Below are 24,301 nucleotides of genomic sequence, written 5' to 3'. Positions count from 1 at the left end.
CTTGTCCGTTATGGAGGAACCATCTAACTTTTGATCAAATATCTTTTTTTTTCTAAAGATTAGACAGTGTTCTTGAAGCTCCACCAAGTCGTTTTAAGACGTATTTACCCTGAACGCTAGAGAACCAATTAAAAATCTCCCAATCCCTCCCCTCCCAACTCCAAATGTCCTACAGGTATATGTATAACATATACATGTATAGTACAGCAAACAACCTTCTACAAGAAGACTTGTCCGTATAGAGGAACCATCTAACTTTTGATCAAATATCATTTTTTCGAAAGATTAGACAGTGTTCTTGAACCTCCACCAAGTCTTTTTAAGACGTATTTACCCTGAGCGCCAGAGGACCAATCCAATATTCCCCACTCCCTCCCTCTTCCCCCCTCCCTCAACACCACCCCAACTCCAAATGTCCTGTATGTATTACACTAAGAGTATGGAAAATAACCGTCTACTAGAAGACTTGGCCGTTATGGAGGAACCATCTAACTTTTGATCAAATATCATTTTTTCTCAAGATTAGACAGTGTTCTTAAACCTCCACCAAGTCGTTTTAAGACGTATTTACCCTGAGCGCTAGAGGACCATCAAAAATTCCCTACTCCATCCCCTCCCAACTACAAATGTCCTACAGGTATATGTAAAACATGTACATGTATAGTACAGCAAAAAACCTTCTACAAGAAGACTTGGCCGTTATGCAGGAACCATCTTACTTTTGATCAAATATCATTTTTTCAAAAGATAAAACAGTGTTCTTGAACCTCCACCAAGTCATTTTAACACGTTTTTACCCTGAGCGCTAGAGGACCAATCAAAAATTCCCCAATCCCTCCTCACCCAAGTCCAAATGTCCTACATGTATATGTATATCATGTTAATGTACATGTATAGTACAGCAAACAACCTTCTACAAGAAGACTTGTCAGTATGGAGGAACCATCTAACTTTTGATCAAATATCATTTTTTTCTCAAGATTAGACAGATTCTTGAACCTCCACCAAGTCGTTTTAAGATGTATTTACCCTGAGGGCTAAAGGACCAATAAAAAATCCCCTCTTCCCCTCCATGCTCCAACTCCAATGTGTAATATGTATTACACGTAGAGTACGGGAAATGATCTTCTTCAAGAAGAGTTGTCCGTACGGAGGAACCATCTTACTTTTGATCAAAATCATTTTTTCCAAAGACAAGAAGGCGTTCTTGAACCTCCTACAAGTTGTTTAAAGACGTATTTACCCTGAACACCGGAGGACCATAAAAAATTCCCCACTCCCTCCCCTCCCAACTACAAATGTCCTATATATATATGTATATCATGTACATGTATAGTACAGCAAACAACCTTCTACAAGAAGACTTGTCCGTATGGAGGAACCATCTTTAATACTTTTGATCAAATATCATTTTTTTCTAAAGATTAGACAGTGTTCTTGAACGTCCACCAAGTCGTTTTAAGACGTATTTACCCTGAGCGCTAGAGGACCATAACAAATTCCCCACTCCCTCCCCTCCCAACTACAAATGTCCTATATGTATATGTATATCATGTACATGTATAGTACAGCAAACAACCTTCTATAAGAAGAATTGTCCGTATGGAGGAACCATCTAACTTTTGATCAAATATCATTTTTTTCTCAACTCCAAATGTCCTATATGTACCGTGTGCTTCAAAAAAAAGTTTGCACCTAGCAAATTGCTACCCGGTATTTATTTTTAAAAATCATTTATAAATAGTACATTATTTTACATCTTATGAAAGAGTCTTTTATCCCAAATCAATTGGTATCATTTTTCTGTAGTATTTGTCTTCACACTCGGTTGAACAGGAGGCATTGTTTGCGAGAGTGCAAAAATCAACTTGTGCAAAGTGATGCCTACAGTACCGTATTTTCCAGCGTAAAGGCTGCAGTATTTTTCGGAAGAGAAAATATCAAAAAGTCGGGGTGCGGCCTTTACGGCGAAAGAGTAAAAAACAAATTAAAAATCAAGTCAAAACCAGCACGAATTTGCATGTATGGGACTACAAACGGTACACTAACTATACCACTATGGTACAGGACATTTTTTTTTTGTTTTTTGTTTTTTTTGTTTTTTTTTTCCTCTTTGAAAAGTGAAAGTTCGGGTACGGCCTATGCGGCGGTGTGGCCTTAACACCGGCAAATATGGTATGTATTATGTTGGGATTAGCAGAGTGACAGAATGATTTGAATGTATCAAATGAAATGTATTGCATTTGCTTTTTGCAAAGGTCAAAGTCACAAACACCCACACACGCGCACAAAATGGTCATTGATATTTGATATATAGAGATGTTATTTGGATCTGCAAAAACCAAATTAATACCCAAATCCCAATTGTTTTATTCAAACTTCACACAAGCAACTTTGGCCCAAGTCAATCATTTTGTTGTATAGCTCCCTCTCAAGGTCAAGATATTATTTAAGCTATAAAACAATGTTTCTTGACTAAAATCGTCCGATTAGCTATTCCCGTTTGGAAATTATATACCACAACCACATATTCTGAGATTTTCATGGTCGCAGCTACCATTGTATGGCCGTAGCCACTATTTGAAATTTATCAAAATTTACTGGTAGAACCGGTAAATTTGTATGCCTCCATTACGAAGTAGCCAGAGGCATTATGTTTTGGGTTGTCCGTACGTCTCGTTCTCGTGATCGGGTTATCTCAAGAACCCATGGATGGATTCCTGCCAAACTTAAACCATGTATGTATCTGGCAGAGCTCATGAACTGATTAGATTTTGGGGTCAAAGGTCACAGGCCTCATGTATGCAAAAATAACTCTTGATCATGTTCTCTCAAGAACCGATTGATGTGTTCCTGCCAAACTTATAGCAGAGCTAATGAACTGATTAGATTTTGGGGTCATGAGTTCAAAGGTCAAAGGTCACAGGGCTCATTATGTATGCAAAAATAGCTTGTGATCAAGTTATCTCAAGAACCGATTGATGTATTCCTGCCAAAATTAGATCATGTAATATATAGCAGAGCTAAGGAACTGTTTAGATTTTGGGGTCAAATGTCAAAGGTCACGGGGCTCATTATGTATTCAAAAATAGCTTGTGAACGCCTTATTAGAACTGACGAATGGATTACTTTCAAACTCGGGACATGTATGTATCTTGCAGAGCCATTGAACTGATTATATTTTAGGGTCATAAGATCAAAGACCAAAGGGTCATACATGTATAAGAAAAATATCTTGTATTATGATATTCTGTGAACCTGTTAATTGATTACAATCGAACTTGTATTTGAAAAATTGCTCTATGGCGAAGGCATCATTTTCGACTGCGCGCGGTCGATCATCCATCTAGTTATATTCAATTTTTCTCGAAAGCAGGAGTGTTTTAGGGGCTAAAATTGCTAGTGCTTATAGTACATCCACAGGGGCATCCAAATATATCAAAATTGTAAAGAATCACTATCCACCCAATTATCAAAATTTCTCAAAACTTTGTATTACCTTTAATAAATACAGAATTGCGTGCTGAAAAGACCAAACTGGCAACGGGACATATTTTTATCCTTGCAAATGTATAAAATGGTATGTTTGGCTTTTAAGATTGCTCGCCCCAGAAAAATTAAATTAGATTTTATTTTTTTATTTGAATAATAAAAAAACAAAATTGAATTAAAAATAAAAAATATTTAAAAAAGCGACAACCAAATGATATTTTTTTGTTGGCCTTATGCTAAAATACAATTTTATCGAAAATGGTTATGGCCATTGTGAGCTTGAGACAGATCCCTAAGGCGTAACTCTCCCATCTGATGTTTGAGACTTGGTAGGTCTGTAATTGCCAATTTGATAATTACTGTAGGATAATAGTAATTAGTGAAAAAAGGCCAACGCAGGTAGGCACATTCATACAAAAAAATATATTCACAAAATTGATTTCAAAACACATCGAACAATAAGTCTGAACTATGTCAGGAGCAAATTTCAAGAAATTTTCTTTTAAGGTACTGTAAAACCTAAGAAATAAGTGGAAAACTGACCAGATACTTGTACAAAAATTGTAAACGTAAGTTCGTTCATACTCTCAATTTTCATTTGATAGCTATTAAATGGGTGACAAGCACAGGTTGGTAATGTGCGTTCTTGAAACTGATATCATACCTCGCAGAAAAATCTTCCGCCATACTCTCCACGGAACACAAATGGTCTGTGGTAGGAAGCTAGCGGCCTGGCAGTTTACCAACAAGGCTACTTACTGCACTAGCGGCAAATCCGCTGTGCGCAAAATTACTGGGAATCGAAAGGTTGGCGAATGGAAGGTAACAGGCTAACTTTTTGCCAAAACAACGCTACATGTAGATCCGCTGCTGGCAAACTAAAAGTTACTATGACGGAGAACATTCTAGGTGTTCTGAACTTGTCAGTGAGAGAATTATAAATTCTGTTTGAGATTATATAATAAATTAGAATAGACCAACAAATGTTCTTGATGGCTGCATAGTTCAGGTAAACTAGCAAATAATAGGTAGATACATAGATTTATATACCGGTAGTAATAATAAAATTAGTTCTAATCTTGCTGATTGTAGGAGAAGTTGGCTAGTGTAGAAATTTCTTTGAATTGCTTTTTTCTTGCTTTATACATGTAATATTCTCTTGCTTTTCAGAAAACTACAGACAGTTGGAAAACTAGAAACACCTAAGCAACATGGAAAATATATCACTGGACAGGTAAGAATCATAGAAATATAAACAAGAAATTAAGAATTTAAATTTGAAGAAATAATAAGAATATTCTAGGTGTCCCTTATTTTTTTTATTTTTTCTTTATTGTTTTGTCAGTAAGCACTTTATTAGACCAGAAATAAAACTGAGAGCCAGAAGGGCATTAATCCTGTGACAAAAAGTTATGTGCAAGCACCCTATGGCTCTGAGTGGAGTGAAGTTATGTGCAAGCACCCTATGGCTCTGAGTGGAGTGAAGTTATGTGCAAGCACCCTATGGCTCTGAGTGGAGTGAAGTTATGTGCAAGCACCCTATGGCTCTGAGTGGAGTGAAGTTATGTGCAAGCACCCTATGGCTCTGAGTGGAGTGAAGTTATGTGCAAGCACCCTATGGCTCTGAGTGGAGTGAAGTTATGTGCAAGCACCCTATGGCTCTGAGTGGAGTGAAGTTATGTGCAAGCACCCTATGGCTCTGAGTGGAGTGAAGTTATGTGCAAGCACCCTATGGCTCTGAGTGGAGTGAAGTTATGTGCAAGCACCCTATGGCTCTGAGTGGAGTGAAGTTATGTGCAGGCACCCTATGGCTCTGAGTGGAGTGAAGTTATGTGCAAGCACCCTATGGCTCTGAGTGGAGTGAAGTTATGTGCAAGCACCCTATGGCTCTGAATGGAGTGAAGTTATGTGCAAGCACCCTATGGCTCTGAGTGGAGTGAAGTTATGTGCAAGCACCCTATGGCTCTGAGTGGAGTGAAGTTATGTGCAAGCACCCTATGGCTCTGAGTGGAGTGAAGTTATGTGCAAGCACCCTCTGGCTCTGAGTGGAGTGAAGTTAGTGCAAGCACCCTATGGCTCTGAGTGGAGTGAAGTTATGTGCAAGCACCCTATGGCTCTGAGTGGAGTGAAGTTATGTGCAAGCACCCTATGGCTCTGAGTGGAGTGAAGTTATGTGCAAGCACCCTATGGCTCTGAGTGGAGTGAAGTTATGTGCAAGCACCCTATGGCTCTGAGTGGAGTGAAGTTATGTGCAAGCACCCTATGGCTCTGAATGGAGTGAAGTTATGTGCAAGCACCCTATGGCTCTGAGTGGAGTGAAGTTATGTGCAAGCACCCTATGGCTCTGAGTGGAGTGAAGTTATGTGCAAGCACCCTATGGCTCTGAGTGGAGTGAAGTTATGTGCAAGCACCCTATGGCTCTGAGTGGAGTGAAGTTATGTTTTGTGTTAGTGCATGTTGTTAGTAGTGCTTGTTATAAACAGGCTTTCTGTAATGCTATATGTGGACAGATTTTCCCCAGATTTTTCTGTCAATGTAATGTCTTCCAAGTTTAGGATGGTATATTCAAAGGAACCATCTTATCTTAACCTTTTATCAGCAGATGCCAATTTCTCATGCTCACATTATTTCAAGCAGTGTCTTATATCATTTGATTTTTGTTGTAAAGCATTTATTTTTAATCTTTGCTTTACAGTTATTTTTGCATAGAATTTTTGGCTATCGAGGCATCCTACTTTTCCCATGGCTTGCTAGACTGTATGACAGAGATATAGCTGGAAACAAACAAGACAGGTAAGAAGTCAATGCACTTAAGTTTTCTTCAAAGCAATTGCCTAATGGAACTGGTCTGATCCTGTATTAACTGGTCGGATCCTGTATTAAGATAGGAATGAGAGAATTCAGTAGTCAACAGATTAAGTGTCCTAATAATAATAATAATATTTAATTTTTATATAGCGCTTGATACAAATGTCTCTAAGAGCTTTACAAATATATTATATAATATATCCTAAATTGTGTTTGATAATCATAAATTTGTACTGTGCAAAACAATACAAAAATCCATAAATTAAATTCTTATTAAAGGTATTACAAAGTTTTGGGAATATTTCATCAGGATTGGATCATGAAATTTAAAATTTGCATTACTATTGTGAAACATAGTGTTAGAACACCCAACTCTAAAAAAATTGGGCTCTAAAAAGCTTTTGATTTGGAGTAATTAAAATTTTAAAAAATAAAAAAATTTACCGGTACTCCCGGTAAATTTGGTATAGCTCCCTCTCAGTTCGAAAATTTACATGTCATCTGAACAGCATAACACATATATTGCACTATTGTCAAAGTGTAGTAATTAACATGTTTTGACACCAAAATATTACCAGACTTAAACAATATATATAATCATAAAGATAATTATTTTAAAGTCGAGTTGCCTTAGTGTAAGATTTTTATACTGTCTCCCAAATTTGAAGAAAAAAAACACTTGTCTGTACACTGTAATCGCTATATAAATTTTTATAATCGATCGGACCGCCGCCATCTTATTGTACTTACGTACGTTAGTCTATGTATTTCCTGTGCGGGCCGGAATATTCTGTGTTGTTCTCTTCAACTCATTTTTCCATTTCCCTCTCTTAATCGTTTCTGTGTTTTCAACTTTGTAATGCATTTGTTATGGCTCGACTTTGATAATATTGTTGTTCGTCAGCTCTGTGAACGAACGCACACATTGCCTGTATTTTGGTCAAGTCAGTCAAGTGGTCGTGATGAACTCAATGATCTGGCATCCCTGTGCATGTATTAGGCCTACGTATAGTACATGTTACGTGTGTACGTGTATTAGTCTATGTGCCGGATTGGCCCGAAGAATTTCCTAGCACATTTTTTTTTAGGGATGATCTCAAAATAATCCCCAAAGTCTTGTACAGGGACAGTTTGGGTAATCATTTATAGAGAGAACGTAACATTATTTATTTTGCATTTCTTTATTAAAAATAAGGAAGATACGTTTAATCTTACAAACGAAGATTAATCAATAATAAGGTTGACTTGACGTTTTCCCGAACAGTCGATCATGTGTATACTGCACATTCTTATTTTTAGATCATCCCTTAGTAAGTTTACGAGTACGTTTTGTTTATCCTGCTAAATGACCTCTGGTAGAGGTCAGTAATTGCTACACGTGTTTGGGCTATGGTTTGGGCTAATCTCTCTCTTTCCGTATAATTGAATTATATCCTTCGCCTACCGTCTCACAACCAGGTCCATGTTATAACACTCTCCCTTGAAATTCTCTCTCTCACTCTCTCTGTCGCTTCTATATCACTCTCATCTCCCCCTCTCTCTTTTGTATCTCTCTTTTGTATCCCTCTCTATCCCTTCTCTCCTTTCTCTCTCTCTCTCTCTCTCTTCTCTCTCTCGCTATCTTTATTTCTCCCATTTTCTTTCACTCTCTCTTTATTTCTCTACCCCATACCATTCTCTTTTGATGTATATTGTATATATATATATATATCTGTCTCTCTCTCTCCTTCTCATCGCATCACCTCGTTCATCCCCTTCTGTATCATATTTCTATATCCATATCACTTGTTAGTCTCTCTCTCTGTCGGTCTGTGTCCGTCTGTCTGATGACTGTCTCTCTCTCACTTACTATCACCATAGTAGGTCAATGATATCAACCCTTCATCTTTCTTTCGCTCCAACTTTCTCTCTCTCTCTCTCTAGAAGTTCTCATTCGCGTGATATAGGACCATATTATTTTGTTTAGGGTTATAGATGAGGATGATATAAATATATGACAAAGATAATAATAATCACAATAACGAGAGAAGTTCTCATTCACGTGATAGGACAGTAATTTTTGGTTGGAGTTTATGACAACAATAATAATAATCACAAAGACGATAAGAGTTCTCATTTGCGTGATAGGACCATATTTCTTTTGACGGGGTTATGTAAATGAGGGTGATATAAATATATGACAAGAATAATAATAATCACAAAGACGATAGAAGTCCTCATTCGCGTGATAGGACCATATTTCTTTTGTCGGGGTTATGTAAATGAGGGTGATATAAATATATGACAAAGATAATAATTATCACAAATGCGAGAGAACTTCTTATTCACGTGATAGGACAGTAGTTTTTGGTTGGATTTTATGACAAGGATAATACTAATCATAAAGACGATAGAAGTTCTCATTCGCGTGATAGGACAGTATAGTTTTTGGTTGGAGTTTATGACAAGGATAATAATAATCACAAAGACGATAGAAGTTCTCATTCGATCGATAGGATCATATTTCTTTTGTCGGGGTTATGTAAATGAGGGTGATATAAATATATTACAAATATAATAATTATCACAAATGCGAGAGAACTTATTATTCACATGATAGGACAGTAGTTTTTGGTTGGATTTTATGACAAGGATAATACTAATCATAAAGACGATAGAAGTTCTCATTCATGTGATAGGACCATATTTCTTTTGTCGGGGTTATGTAAATGAGGGTGATATAAATATATGACAAGAATAATAATAATCACAAAGAAGATAGAAGTTCTCATTCACGTGATAGGACTGTAGTTTTTGGTTGGATTTTATGACAAGGATAATACTAATCATAAAGACGATAGAAGTTCTAATTCGCGTGATAGGACAGTATAGTTTTTGGTTGGAGTTTATGACAAGGATAATAATAATCACAAAGACGATAGAAGTTCTCATTCGTGTGATAGGACCATATTTCTTTTGCCGGCCGGGGTTATGTAAATGAGGGTGATGTAAAAATATTACAAAGATAATAATTATCACGAATGCGAGAGAACTTGTTATTCACGTGATAGGACATTAGTTTTGGGGTAGAGTATATGACAAGAATAATAATAATCACAAAGACGATAGAAGTTCTCATTCGTGTGATAGGACCATATTTCTTTTTGTCGGAGTTATGGAAATTAGGGGGATATAAATATATATGACAAAGATAATAATTATCACAAAAAGATAGAAGTTCTCATTCACGTGATTGGACAGTAGTTTTTGGTTGGATTTTATGACAAGGATAATAATAATCACAAAGACGATAGAAGTTTTCATTCGCGTGATCGGACCATATTTCTTTTGTCGGGGTTATGTAAATGAGGGTGATATAAATATATGACAAGAATAATAATAATCACAAAGACGATAGAAGTTCTCATTCACGTGATAGGACAGTAGTTTTTGGTTGGATTTTATGACAAGGATAATAATAATCATAAAGACGATAGAAGTTCTCATTCGCGTGATATGGCCATATTTTTTTGTCGGGGTTATGTAAATGAGGGTGATATAAATATATATGACAAAGATAATAATTATCACAAAAACGATAGAAGTTCTCATTCATGTGATAGGACCATATTTCTTTTGTCGGGGTTATGTAAATGAGGGTGATATAAATATATTACAAGAATAATAATAATCACAAAGAAGATAGAAGTTCTCATTCGCGTGATAGGACCATATTTCTTTTGTCGGAGTTATGTAAATGAGGGTGATATAAATATATGACAAGAATAATAATAATCACAAAGACGATAGAAGTTCTCATTCGTGTGATAGGACCATATTTCTTTTGCCGGCCGGGGTTATGTAAATGAGGGTGATGTAAAAATATTACAAAGACAATAATTATCACGAATGCGAGAGAACTTGTTATTCACGTGATAGGACATTAGTTTTGGGGTAGAGTATATGACAAGAATAATAATAATCACAAAGACGATAGAAGTTCTCATTCGTGTGATAGGACCATATTTCTTTTTGTCGGAGTTATGGAAATTAGGGGGATATAAATATATATGACAAAGATAATAATTATCACAAAAAGATAGAAGTTCTCATTCACGTGATTGGACAGTAGTTTTTGGTTGGATTTTATGACAAGGATAATAATAATCACAAAGACGATAGAAGTTTTCATTCGCGTGATCGGACCATATTTCTTTTGTCGGGGTTATGTAAATGAGGGTGATATAAATATATGACAAGAATAATAATAATCACAAAGACGATAGAAGTTCTCATTCACGTGATAGGACAGTAGTTTTTGGTTGGATTTTATGACAAGGATAATAATAATCATAAAGACGATAGAAGTTCTCATTCGCGTGATATGGCCATATTTTTTTGTCGGGGTTATGTAAATGAGGGTGATATAAATATATATGACAAAGATAATAATTATCACAAAAACGATAGAAGTTCTCATTCATGTGATAGGACCATATTTCTTTTGTCGGGGTTATGTAAATGAGGGTGATATAAATATATTACAAGAATAATAATAATCACAAAGAAGATAGAAGTTCTCATTCGCGTGATAGGACCATATTTCTTTTGTCGGAGTTATGTAAATGAGGGTGATATAAATATATGACAAGAATAATAATAATCACAAAGACGATAGAAGTTCTCATTCGTGTGATAGGACCATATTTCTTTTGCCGGCCGGGGTTATGTAAATGAGGGTGATGTAAAAATATTACAAAGATAATAATTATCACGAATGCGAGAGAACTTGTTATTCACGTGATAGGACATTAGTTTTGGGGTAGAGTATATGACAAGAATAATAATAATCACAAAGACGATAGAAGTTCTCATTCGTGTGATAGGACCATATTTCTTTTTGTCGGAGTTATGGAAATTAGGGGGATATAAATATATATGACAAAGATAATAATTATCACAAAAAGATAGAAGTTCTCATTCACGTGATTGGACAGTAGTTTTTGGTTGGATTTTATGACAAGGATAATAATAATCACAAAGACGATAGAAGTTTTCATTCGCGTGATCGGACCATATTTCTTTTGTCGGGGTTATGTAAATGAGGGTGATATAAATATATGACAAGAATAATAATAATCACAAAGACGATAGAAGTTCTCATTCACGTGATAGGACAGTAGTTTTTGGTTGGATTTTATGACAAGGATAATAATAATCATAAAGACGATAGAAGTTCTCATTCGCGTGATATGGCCATATTTTTTTGTCGGGGTTATGTAAATGAGGGTGATATAAATATATATGACAAAGATAATAATTATCACAAAAACGATAGAAGTTCTCATTCATGTGATAGGACCATATTTCTTTTGTCGGGGTTATGTAAATGAGGGTGATATAAATATATTACAAGAATAATAATAATCACAAAGAAGATAGAAGTTCTCATTCGCGTGATAGGACCATATTTCTTTTGTCGGAGTTATGTAAATGAGGGTGATATAAATATATGACAAGGATAATAATAATCACAAAGACGATAGAAGTTTTCATTCGCGTGATCGGACCATATTTCTTTTGTCGGGGTTATGTAAATGAGGGTGATATAAATATATGACAAGAATAATAATAATCACAAAGACGATAGAAGTTCTCATTCACGTGATAGGACAGTAGTTTTTGGTTGGATTTTATGACAAGGATAATAATAATCATAAAGACGATAGAAGTTCTCATTCGCGTGATATGGCCATATTTTTTTGTCGGGGTTATGTAAATGAGGGTGATATAAATATATATGACAAAGATAATAATTATCACAAAAACGATAGAAGTTCTCATTCATGTGATAGGACCATATTTCTTTTGTCGGGGTTATGTAAATGAGGGTGATATAAATATATTACAAGAATAATAATAATCACAAAGAAGATAGAAGTTCTCATTCGCGTGATAGGACCATATTTCTTTTGTCGGAGTTATGTAAATGAGGGTGATATAAATATATGACAAGAATAATAATAATCACAAAGACGATAGAAGTTCTCATTCGTGTGATAGGACCATATTTCTTTTGCCGGCCGGGGTTATGTAAATGAGGGTGATGTAAAAATATTACAAAGACAATAATTATCACGAATGCGAGAGAACTTGTTATTCACGTGATAGGACATTAGTTTTGGGGTAGAGTATATGACAAGAATAATAATAATCACAAAGACGATAGAAGTTCTCATTCGTGTGATAGGACCATATTTCTTTTTGTCGGAGTTATGGAAATTAGGGGGATATAAATATATATGACAAAGATAATAATTATCACAAAAAGATAGAAGTTCTCATTCACGTGATTGGACAGTAGTTTTTGGTTGGATTTTATGACAAGGATAATAATAATCACAAAGACGATAGAAGTTTTCATTCGCGTGATCGGACCATATTTCTTTTGTCGGGGTTATGTAAATGAGGGTGATATAAATATATGACAAGAATAATAATAATCACAAAGACGATAGAAGTTCTCATTCACGTGATAGGACAGTAGTTTTTGGTTGGATTTTATGACAAGGATAATAATAATCATAAAGACGATAGAAGTTCTCATTCGCGTGATATGGCCATATTTTTTTGTCGGGGTTATGTAAATGAGGGTGATATAAATATATATGACAAAGATAATAATTATCACAAAAACGATAGAAGTTCTCATTCATGTGATAGGACCATATTTCTTTTGTCGGGGTTATGTAAATGAGGGTGATATAAATATATTACAAGAATAATAATAATCACAAAGAAGATAGAAGTTCTCATTCGCGTGATAGGACCATATTTCTTTTGTCGGAGTTATGTAAATGAGGGTGATATAAATATATGACAAGAATAATAATAATCACAAAGACGATAGAAGTTCTCATTCACGTGATAGGACAGAAGTTTTTGGTTGGATTTTATGACAAGGATAATAATAATCATAAAGACGATAGAAGTTCTCATTCGCGTGATATGACCATATTTTTTTGTCGGGGTTATGTAAATGAGGGTGATATAAATATATATGACAAAGATAATAATTATCACAAAAACGATAGAAGTTCTCATTCATGTGATAGGACCATATTTCTTTTGTCGGGGTTATGTAAATGAGGGTGATATGACAAGAATAATAATAATCACAAAGAAGATAGAAGTTCTCATTCACGTGATAGGACTGTAGTTTTTGGTTGGATTTTATGACAAGGATAATAATAATCATAAAGACGATAGAAGTTCTCATTCGTGTGATAGGACCATATTTCTTTTTGTCGGAGTTATGGAAATTAGGGGGATATAAATATATATGACAAAGATAATAATTATCACAAAAAGATAGAAGTTCTCATTCATGTGATTGGACAGTAGTTTTTGGTTGGATTTTATGACAAGGATAATAATAATCACAAAGACGATAGAAGTTTTCATTCGCGTGATCGGACCATATTTCTTTTGTCGGGGTTATGTAAATGAGGGTGATATAAATATATGACAAGAATAATAATAATCACAAAGACGATAGAAGTTCTCATTCACGTGATAGGACAGTAGTTTTTGGTTGGATTTTATGACAAGGATAATAATAATCATAAAGACGATAGAAGTTCTCATTCGCGTGATATGGCCATATTTTTTTGTCGGGGTTATGTAAATGAGGGTGATATAAATATATATGACAAAGATAATAATTATCACAAAAACGATAGAAGTTCTCATTCATGTGATAGGACCATATTTCTTTTGTCGGGGTTATGTAAATGAGGGTGATATAAATATATTACAAGAATAATAATAATCACAAAGAAGATAGAAGTTCTCATTCGCGTGATAGGACCATATTTCTTTTGTCGGAGTTATGTAAATGAGGGTGATATAAATATATGACAAGAATAATAATAATCACAAAGACGATAGAAGTTCTCATTCGTGTGATAGGACCATATTTCTTTTGCCGGCCGGGGTTATGTAAATGAGGGTGATGTAAAAATATTACAAAGATAATAATTATCACGAATGCGAGAGAACTTGTTATTCACGTGATAGGACATTAGTTTTGGGGTAGAGTATATGACAAGAATAATAATAATCACAAAGACGATAGAAGTTCTCATTCGTGTGATAGGACCATATTTCTTTTTGTCGGAGTTATGGAAATTAGGGGGATATAAATATATATGACAAAGATAATAATTATCACAAAAAGATAGAAGTTCTCATTCACGTGATTGGACAGTAGTTTTTGGTTGGATTTTATGACAAGGATAATAATAATCACAAAGACGATAGAAGTTTTCATTCGCGTGATCGGACCATATTTCTTTTGTCGGGGTTATGTAAATGAGGGTGATATAAATATATGACAAGAATAATAATAATCACAAAGACGATAGAAGTTCTCATTCACGTGATAGGACAGTAGTTTTTGGTTGGATTTTATGACAAGGATAATAATAATCATAAAGACGATAGAAGTTCTCATTCGCGTGATATGGCCATATTTTTTTGTCGGGGTTATGTAAATGAGGGTGATATAAATATATATGACAAAGATAATAATTATCACAAAAACGATAGAAGTTCTCATTCATGTGATAGGACCATATTTCTTTTGTCGGGGTTATGTAAATGAGGGTGATATAAATATATTACAAGAATAATAATAATCACAAAGAAGATAGAAGTTCTCATTCGCGTGATAGGACCATATTTCTTTTGTCGGAGTTATGTAAATGAGGGTGATATAAATATATGACAAGAATAATAATAATCACAAAGACGATAGAAGTTCTCATTCGTGTGATAGGACCATATTTCTTTTGCCGGCCGGGTTATGTAAATGAGGGTGATGTAAAAATATTACAAAGATAATAATTATCACGAATGCGAGAGAACTTGTTATTCACGTGATAGGACATTAGTTTTGGGGTAGAGTATATGACAAGAATAATAATAATCACAAAGACGATAGAAGTTCTCATTCGTGTGATAGGACCATATTTCTTTTTGTCGGAGTTATGGAAATTAGGGGGATATAAATATATATGACAAAGATAATAATTATCACAAAAAGATAGAAGTTCTCATTCACGTGATTGGACAGTAGTTTTTGGTTGGATTTTATGACAAGGATAATAATAATCACAAAGACGATAGAAGTTTTCATTCGCGTGATCGGACCATATTTGTTTTGTCGGGGTTATGTAAATGAGGGTGATATAAATATATGACAAGAATAATAATAATCACAAAGACGATAGAAGTTCTCATTCACGTGATAGGACAGTAGTTTTTGGTTGGATTTTATGACAAGGATAATAATAATCATAAAGACGATAGAAGTTCTCATTCGTGTGATAGGACCATATTTCTTTTTGTCGGAGTTATGGAAATGAGGGTGATATAAATATATGACAAGAATAATAATAATCACAAAGACGATAGAAGTTCTCATTCACGTGATAGGACAGAAGTTTTTGGTTGGATTTTATGACAAGGATAATAATAATCATAAAGACGATAGAAGTTCTCATTCGCGTGATATGACCATATTTTTTTGTCGGGGTTATGTAAATGAGGGTGATATAAATATATATGACAAAGATAATAATTATCACAAAAACGATAGAAGTTCTCATTCATGTGATAGGACCATATTTCTTTTGTCGGGGTTATGTAAATGAGGGTGATATGACAAGAATAATAATAATCACAAAGAAGATAGAAGTTCTCATTCACGTGATAGGACAGTAGTTTTTGGTTGGATTTTATGACAAGGATAATAATAATCATAAAGACGATAGAAGTTCTCATTCGCGTGATATGGCCATATTTTTTTGTCGGGGTTATGTAAATGAGGGTGATATAAATATATATGACAAAGATAATAATTATCACAAAAACGATAGAAGTTCTCATTCATGTGATAGGACCATATTTCTTTTGTCGGGGTTATGTAAATGAGGGTGATATAAATATATTACAAGAATAATAATAATCACAAAGAAGATAGAAGTTCTCATTCGCGTGATAGGACCATATTTCTTTTGTCGGAGTTATGTAAATGAGGGTGATATAAATATATGACAAGAATAATAATAATCACAAAGACGATAGAAGTTCTCATTCACGTGATAGGACAGAAGTTTTTGGTTGGATTTTATGACAAGGATAATAATAATCATAAAGACGATAGAAGTTCTCATTCGCGTGATATGACCATATTTTTTTGTCGGGGTTATGTAAATGAGGGTGATATAAATATATATGACAAAGATAATAATTATCACAAAAACGATAGAAGTTCTCATTCATGTGATAGGACCATATTTCTTTTGTCGGGGTTATGTAAATGAGGGTGATATGACAAGAATAATAATAATCACAAAGAAGATAGAAGTTCTCATTCACGTGATAGGACTGTAGTTTTTGGTTGGATTTTATGACAAGGATAATAATAATCATAAAGACGATAGAAGTTCTCATTCGTGTGATAGGACCATATTTCTTTTTGTCGGAGTTATGGAAATTAGGGGGATATAAATATATATGACAAAGATAATAATTATCACAAAAAGATAGAAGTTCTCATTCATGTGATTGGACAGTAGTTTTTGGTTGGATTTTATGACAAGGATAATAATAATCACAAAGACGATAGAAGTTTTCATTCGCGTGATCGGACCATATTTCTTTTGTCGGGGTTATGTAAATGAGGGTGATATAAATATATGACAAGAATAATAATAATCACAAAGACGATAGAAGTTCTCATTCACGTGATAGGACAGTAGTTTTTGGTTGGATTTTATGACAAGGATAATAATAATCATAAAGACGATAGAAGTTCTCATTCGCGTGATATGGCCATATTTTTTTGTCGGGGTTATGTAAATGAGGGTGATATAAATATATATGACAAAGATAATAATTATCACAAAAACGATAGAAGTTCTCATTCATGTGATAGGACCATATTTCTTTTGTCGGGGTTATGTAAATGAGGGTGATATAAATATATTACAAGAATAATAATAATCACAAAGAAGATAGAAGTTCTCATTCGCGTGATAGGACCATATTTCTTTTGTCGGAGTTATGTAAATGAGGGTGATATAAATATATGACAAGAATAATAATAATCACAAAGACGATAGAAGTTCTCATTCGTGTGATAGGACCATATTTCTTTTGCCGGCCGGGGTTATGTAAATGAGGGTGATGTAAAAATATTACAAAGATAATAATTATCACGAATGCGAGAGAACTTGTTATTCACGTGATAGGACATTAGTTTTGGGGTAGAGTATATGACAAGAATAATAATAATCACAAAGACGATAGAAGTTCTCATTCGTGTGATAGGACCATATTTCTTTTTGTCGGAGTTATGGAAATTAGGGGGATATAAATATATATGACAAAGATAATAATTATCACAAAAAGATAGAAGTTCTCATTCACGTGATTGGACAGTAGTTTTTGGTTGGATTTTATGACAAGGATAATAATAATCACAAAGACGATAGAAGTTTTCATTCGCGTGATCGGACCATATTTCTTTTGTCGGGGTTATGTAAATGAGGGTGATATAAATATATGACAAGAATAATAATAATCACAAAGACGATAGAAGTTCTCATTCACGTGATAGGACAGTAGTTTTTGGTTGGATTTTATGACAAGGATAATAATAATCATAAAGACGATAGAAGTTCTCATTCGCGTGATATGGCCATATTTTTTTGTCGGGGTTATGTAAATGAGGGTGATATAAATATATATGACAAAGATAATAATTATCACAAAAACGATAGAAGTTCTCATTCATGTGATAGGACCATATTTCTTTTGTCGGGGTTATGTAAATGAGGGTGATATAAATATATTACAAGAATAATAATAATCACAAAGAAGATAGAAGTTCTCATTCGCGTGATAGGACCATATTTCTTTTGTCGGAGTTATGTAAATGAGGGTGATATAAATATATGACAAGAATAATAATAATCACAAAGACGATAGAAGTTCTCATTCGTGTGATAGGACCATATTTCTTTTGCCGGCCGGGGTTATGTAAATGAGGGTGATGTAAAAATATTACAAAGATAATAATTATCACGAATGCGAGAGAACTTGTTATTCACGTGATAGGACATTAGTTTTGGGGTAGAGTATATGACAAGAATAATAATAATCACAAAGACGATAGAAGTTCTCATTCGTGTGATAGGACCATATTTCTTTTTGTCGGAGTTATGGAAATTAGGGGGATATAGATATATATGACAAAGATAATAATTATCACAAAAAGATAGAAGTTCTCATTCACGTGATTGGACAGTAGTTTTTGGTTGGATTTTATGACAAGGATAATAATAATCACAAAGACGATAGAAGTTTTCATTCGCGTGATCAGACCATATTTCTTTTGTCGGGGTTATGTAAATGAGGGTGATATAAATATATGACAAGAATAATAATAATCACAAAGACGATAGAAGTTCTCATTCACGTGATAGGACAGTAGTTTTTGGTTGGATTTTATGACAAGGATAATAATAATCATAAAGACGATAGAAGTTCTCATTCGCGTGATATGGCCATATTTTTTTGTCGGGGTTATGTAAATGAGGGTGATATAAATATATATGACAAAGATAATAATTATCACAAAAACGATAGAAGTTCTCATTCATGTGATAGGACCATATTTCTTTTGTCGGGGTTATGTAAATGAGGGTGATATAAATATATGACAAGAATAATAATAATCACAAAGAAGATAGAAGTTCTCATTCGCGTGATAGGACCATATTTCTTTTGTCGGAGTTATGTAAATGAGGGTGATATAAATATATGACAAGAATAATAATAATCACAAAGACGATAGAAGTTCTCATTCGTGTGATAGGACCATATTTCTTTTGCCGGCCGGGGTTATGTAAATGAGGGTGATGTAAAAATATTACAAAGATAATAATTATCACGAATGCGAGAGAACTTGTTATTCACGTGATAGGACATTAGTTTTGGGGTAGAGTATATGACAAGAATAATAATAATCACAAAGACGATAGAAGTTCTCATTCGTGTGATAGGACCATATTTCTTTTTGTCGGAGTTATGGAAATTAGGGGGATATAAATATATATGACAAAGATAATAATTATCACAAAAAGATAGAAGTTCTCATTCACGTGATTGGACAGTAGTTTTTGGTTGGATTTTATGACAAGGATAATAATAATCACAAAGACGATAGAAGTTTTCATTCGCGTGATCGGACCATATTTCTTTTGTCGGGGTTATGTAAATGAGGGTGATATAAATATATGACAAGAATAATAATAATCACAAAGACGATAGAAGTTCTCATTCACGTGATAGGACAGTAGTTTTTGGTTGGATTTTATGACAAGGATAATAATAATCATAAAGACGATAGAAGTTCTCATTCGCGTGATATGGCCATATTTTTTTGTCGGGGTTATGTAAATGAGGGTGATATAAATATATATGACAAAGATAATAATTATCACAAAAACGATAGAAGTTCTCATTCATGTGATAGGACCATATTTCTTTTGTCGGGGTTATGTAAATGAGGGTGATATAAATATATGACAAGAATAATAATAATCACAAAGACGATAGAAGTTCTCATTCACGTGATAGGACAGAAGTTTTTGGTTGGATTTTATGACAAGGATAATAATAATCATAAAGACGATAGAAGTTCTCATTCGCGTGATATGACCATATTTTTTTGTCGGGGTTATGTAAATGAGGGTGATATAAATATATATGACAAAGATAATAATTATCACAAAAACGATAGAAGTTCTCATTCATGTGATAGGACCATATTTCTTTTGTCGGGGTTATGTAAATGAGGGTGATATGACAAGAATAATAATAATCACAAAGAAGATAGAAGTTCTCATTCACGTGATAGGACTGTAGTTTTTGGTTGGATTTTATGACAAGGATAATACTAATCATAAAGACGATAGAAGTTCTCATTCGCGTTATAGGACCATATTTTTTTTGTCGGGGTTATGTAAATGAGGGTGATATAATTATATGACAAAGATAATAATTATCACAAAAACGATAGAAGTTCTCATTCACGCGATAAGACCATTGTTGGGGTGTATGTAAATGAGGATCATATAAATATATGACAAAGATAATAATAATCACAAAGACGATAGAAGTTTTCATTCACGTGATAGGACCATAGTTTTTTGATGGGGTTATAATGTAGATGAGGATGAAAGAAAACAAGTCAAACATGCAGTGCAGAGGAGCACAGGCGAAGAGAGGGAGATCGAGAGTGTGCGAGAGGAAGGGAAAGAGGGAACAAGAGAGAGAGAGAGTGACAGAGAGAGCCTGGGTCTATATTTCGGAGAGAGAGGGTCCATGTGGTGAAAATGATTTTTTTCGAAACTTCCAAGGGTATAATGAACATTACATCGAACTTCTGTAGGAAAGAGAGAGGGGGTGGGGGGGGGGGGACAGAGAGAGATAGAGAGAGAGAGCGGTATCTGGATAGACATATTTATTGTATTTCTTTCATGTTTATCTGAACGATTATGTGGTCATTCATTTTCAAATTGCTTTCTTTCTGATATTCTTTTCTGAATGCATTTCACGGACATAACACTTCATGTATCCCGTAGGCCTACTTGAAATTGTCTGTTATAAATGTATATCAAAAAGACTGATCAGTCGAAGCTGAGACTAGATTGAGACGGTTGCGGAGGAGGGTTTACGGGTACGTCATGGTCAAACTCACTCTGCATGCAAGGAGATTATAACTCCCTTGATTTGTGCGATACAATCCTGAACGGTACTTGCTCTCACACAAACGCACACAGATGCTGGTACCATGGAGCTATAAAAAAGAACATGGACCGAAGCCATTCGAATACAGTCGCTTCCCCGCCGTGGAGCGGGGTCAGCGCGGTGTCAAAATTGCTGTTTGTCTTCTGTCCATGCGGCTTGCGCCGGGCGGGGCGAACGTAAGACAGTGTTTCAATATCGATTATACCATGAACCATTTACAACAGTAGATGGCGCTAGTATACAACATCATGAGCCGGTTTAAATACAGGCAGCTTGGAACTAATAATTGATTTATTAATTACTGTTTAATTCACTAAAAAAAAAAAAAAGTATTTCAGCGGTGGAGATTGGTTAAAGATATTCCTATTGCATCTTGTTATAACATCAAAGAGTTTCAGATGAATTAAATATTTTTACCAAAACTTTGTAATACCTTTAAAGCCCCTTGAAGTGTTGGGAGCCCCCAAAATGGTATGGCAAAATTTCATTTTAAATTATATCATAATGTGAAAGAGGATGTTATCTAAGACACATTCCTGCAAAGATATTCAAAACAATTGTGTTTGAGTCGAATATTGATGAAAGAATACAAAATTTAGGTTTTCTGAGTACAACAGAAAACCCAAATTATGTACTCTTTTATCAACATTTGTCTTCACACACATTTTTTGGGAAAGTCCTTGTTAAATGATATCCTCTTCCAAATTATGATTAAATTTCAGTGAAATTTTGTCACAAATTTTTGGGGCTCCCAACACTTTAGAGGGGCTTTTTAGTATTATTCACATTTTATCCACCCAATTCACAAAAATGCAGAAAAAAGCTGTATTTTATTAACAGGGGCTTTTGGACTTCTTATGTGAAAGCTTGATAATAATCTAGTTTGGATGGAATGAGATGAAATACATCCAATGCATTATAAGTGCAAAGCAGTGTAATGTAATAATAATAACTTTTACTTATATAGCGCTTTTGATAAAACATTTATATCAAAGCGCTTGTATTGTATTGTATTGGATACAAAAGTCATAGATATTCTTGAAAAATGAATCAGTATTTGAATACATAATTTTTAGTAAGGAATAATATGATAGCCAGCACGTGCATGCTCACAGTATGGTGTAAGTAAGTTCTTCAAGTTCAATATTTGAGATCTTGTTTTGTGGCCATCGGCACACTGTTGCTTTGAATATTGTTGGCGCGTGCGGGGGCTATCAGTATTCCTGCCCTCCATTTACTCATTATAATAAATCTCAAACTACAAACAGTACGTATTCGTTCAATCTTTTTTATTTATTACCCAGGCAGAAGAGAAATGACCGGGGTAATAATATATTTGCAAAGCGCTTAGAGACATTTGTATTAAGCGCTATATAAAAATTAAATATTATTATTATTATTATTATTACTTGCTCCAACATTATGTTGACTTAATTGTTTTGTGCCTTTCTGACATCTGCTACTCAAAATATTTACAAGTATCTTGTCATCAAGGTTTACATATTTTAGGAGTACCAAAGTTGAAAAATCAAGTCACAAAGATTTGATATATTTTAAAGATAATATTTTGATTGCTCTATTTCTGTTCAGCAGGCCTACAGAGAAGATAGATGGAATGCCTTTAGATACCAACAAAGAAGTGAAAGGAAAAACACATGTCTACTATCAAGTGCTAATAGATTCAAGAGATTGCCCTTTCATTGTAAGTATTTCTTTTGTAAACTTATATACTGTACTGTGTAACATGAACTAAAACTTTACTTTCCATTACATTTTGACAAAAGCTGCATGAATCTTGTCTTACCCATCAATGTAAAATAAAGAAGATTTTGTTTCATGGAATTGTGAGTTGCCATAAAGACAGAATGTGAAATTCAAATCAATATTGAGACAAGTTGATAATGATGAGCTATTTGAAATGTAGACAATTGCTTGTTTCGTAGCAAATCAATTAAATTTTGGAACTACATATATTTTGAAGATATTATTTAATCACTGTTACCAAAAGACCAAAAGATGCTGAAAGAAATTGACAGAATGTCAATGTCGGGTCATTTTCTCTGACTTTATTTCAGTTTAATGCTAATTAACAATCATAAGTCTTTATTCATGATCATAAATTTTTGATTTACTCTATTGCTCATGATATTCATTTGACAGAGGGCACAAACAGAAGCAGTCACCTTTCTTGGTAACCAAGATAACAACAGATCTCTATATGCAATACCAGGTAAAGAGAAAATGTCATACTATCATAAAATCTTTCTCCAAATATACAATTTGAGATTCAACAAACTTTGAAACTGTACTTACATGTTTGGGGAAGTTTTGGGAAGATAATTGCAAAAGCCGGGGGGGGGGGGGGGTGTTATTAAAATAACAACGTATAATTTGGGGGTTATTTTTTTTAGGAAGGGATGAAGCCTTGCTTGTTGTATTTTATTGTTGATATTATTTGCATGCCAGCATCAATTTTTTTATTAGTAGCATTGTATTATGACATCAAAGAACCATTTGTCTACAGTGCCAGATAACGAATGATATCTTTGGTTGGATCCTTCTAAAAATCATCAGAAAAAACATGTTTTCCTTCTTCTTTATAACTGTTGTTATTTCTTCATAATTCTTCTTTATTTTATCTCTTTGATATCAGGTCTTGACTATGTAGCCCATGAAGATGTCTTACCATACTCCTCTTCTGGTGAAGCCAGTCCTATCAGTCATGAGCTCTTTGATAAATTCTTAGAATTCAATCCTGGCCAAGGTAAAAACATTATACCTTTCAGTATTTGAATTGATGATCGGATGAGGGAGGGGTGGAGAGGGGGGGGGGGGGGGGGGGGGGGGGAAGGGGGGCGTTGATGCAGAGATACAAACTAGTGAATTTGATTGGGCTATAGACCAAGGCCGGTATTCAATTCAATACTTAAATGATGGATAGATGGGTATTTTACTCAATTTTCAGCTTAGATAAATTCTCAGCCTACTTCAGTATTCAGTTGATGCTTTCAGTTAAGTATTTTACCCTAAGCTTATAACAGCTCTCTAGCAGACTAAAGCCAATTATTTGGATGCCTTGATTGGCAGGCATTTGGTTTGCATATGCCGTCAGTATAAGCTGCACACAATTTCTAGTGCA

At 34.2% G+C, this 24,301-nt stretch overlaps 1 protein-coding gene across 1 annotated transcript in view; it reads left to right on the top strand.

Moving 5' to 3' along the window:
• Positions 1-4,633: 4,633 nt before the first annotated feature.
• LOC577303 (polymerase delta-interacting protein 2) overlaps positions 4,634-24,301 on the top strand; it is a 33,591-nt gene continuing 13,923 nt past the window's right edge. The window contains exons 1-5 of the mRNA XM_030992334.1: positions 4,634-4,726; positions 6,188-6,285; positions 22,753-22,864; positions 23,323-23,392; positions 23,816-23,926. Of these exons, the coding sequence (XP_030848194.1) occupies positions 22,778-22,864; positions 23,323-23,392; positions 23,816-23,926 (268 nt within the window). The 5' untranslated portion in view covers positions 4,634-4,726; positions 6,188-6,285; positions 22,753-22,777. The remainder of the gene's footprint in view (positions 4,727-6,187; positions 6,286-22,752; positions 22,865-23,322; positions 23,393-23,815; positions 23,927-24,301) is intronic.

This window comes from Strongylocentrotus purpuratus, unplaced genomic scaffold, assembly GCF_000002235.5.
Source record: "Strongylocentrotus purpuratus isolate Spur 01 unplaced genomic scaffold, Spur_5.0 spur5_scaffold_2, whole genome shotgun sequence".
Taxonomy (NCBI): domain Eukaryota; kingdom Metazoa; phylum Echinodermata; class Echinoidea; order Camarodonta; family Strongylocentrotidae; genus Strongylocentrotus; species Strongylocentrotus purpuratus.
The sequence above is the reverse complement of the archived record's forward strand: the minus strand, read 5'-3'. Positions and strand labels throughout refer to the sequence as shown.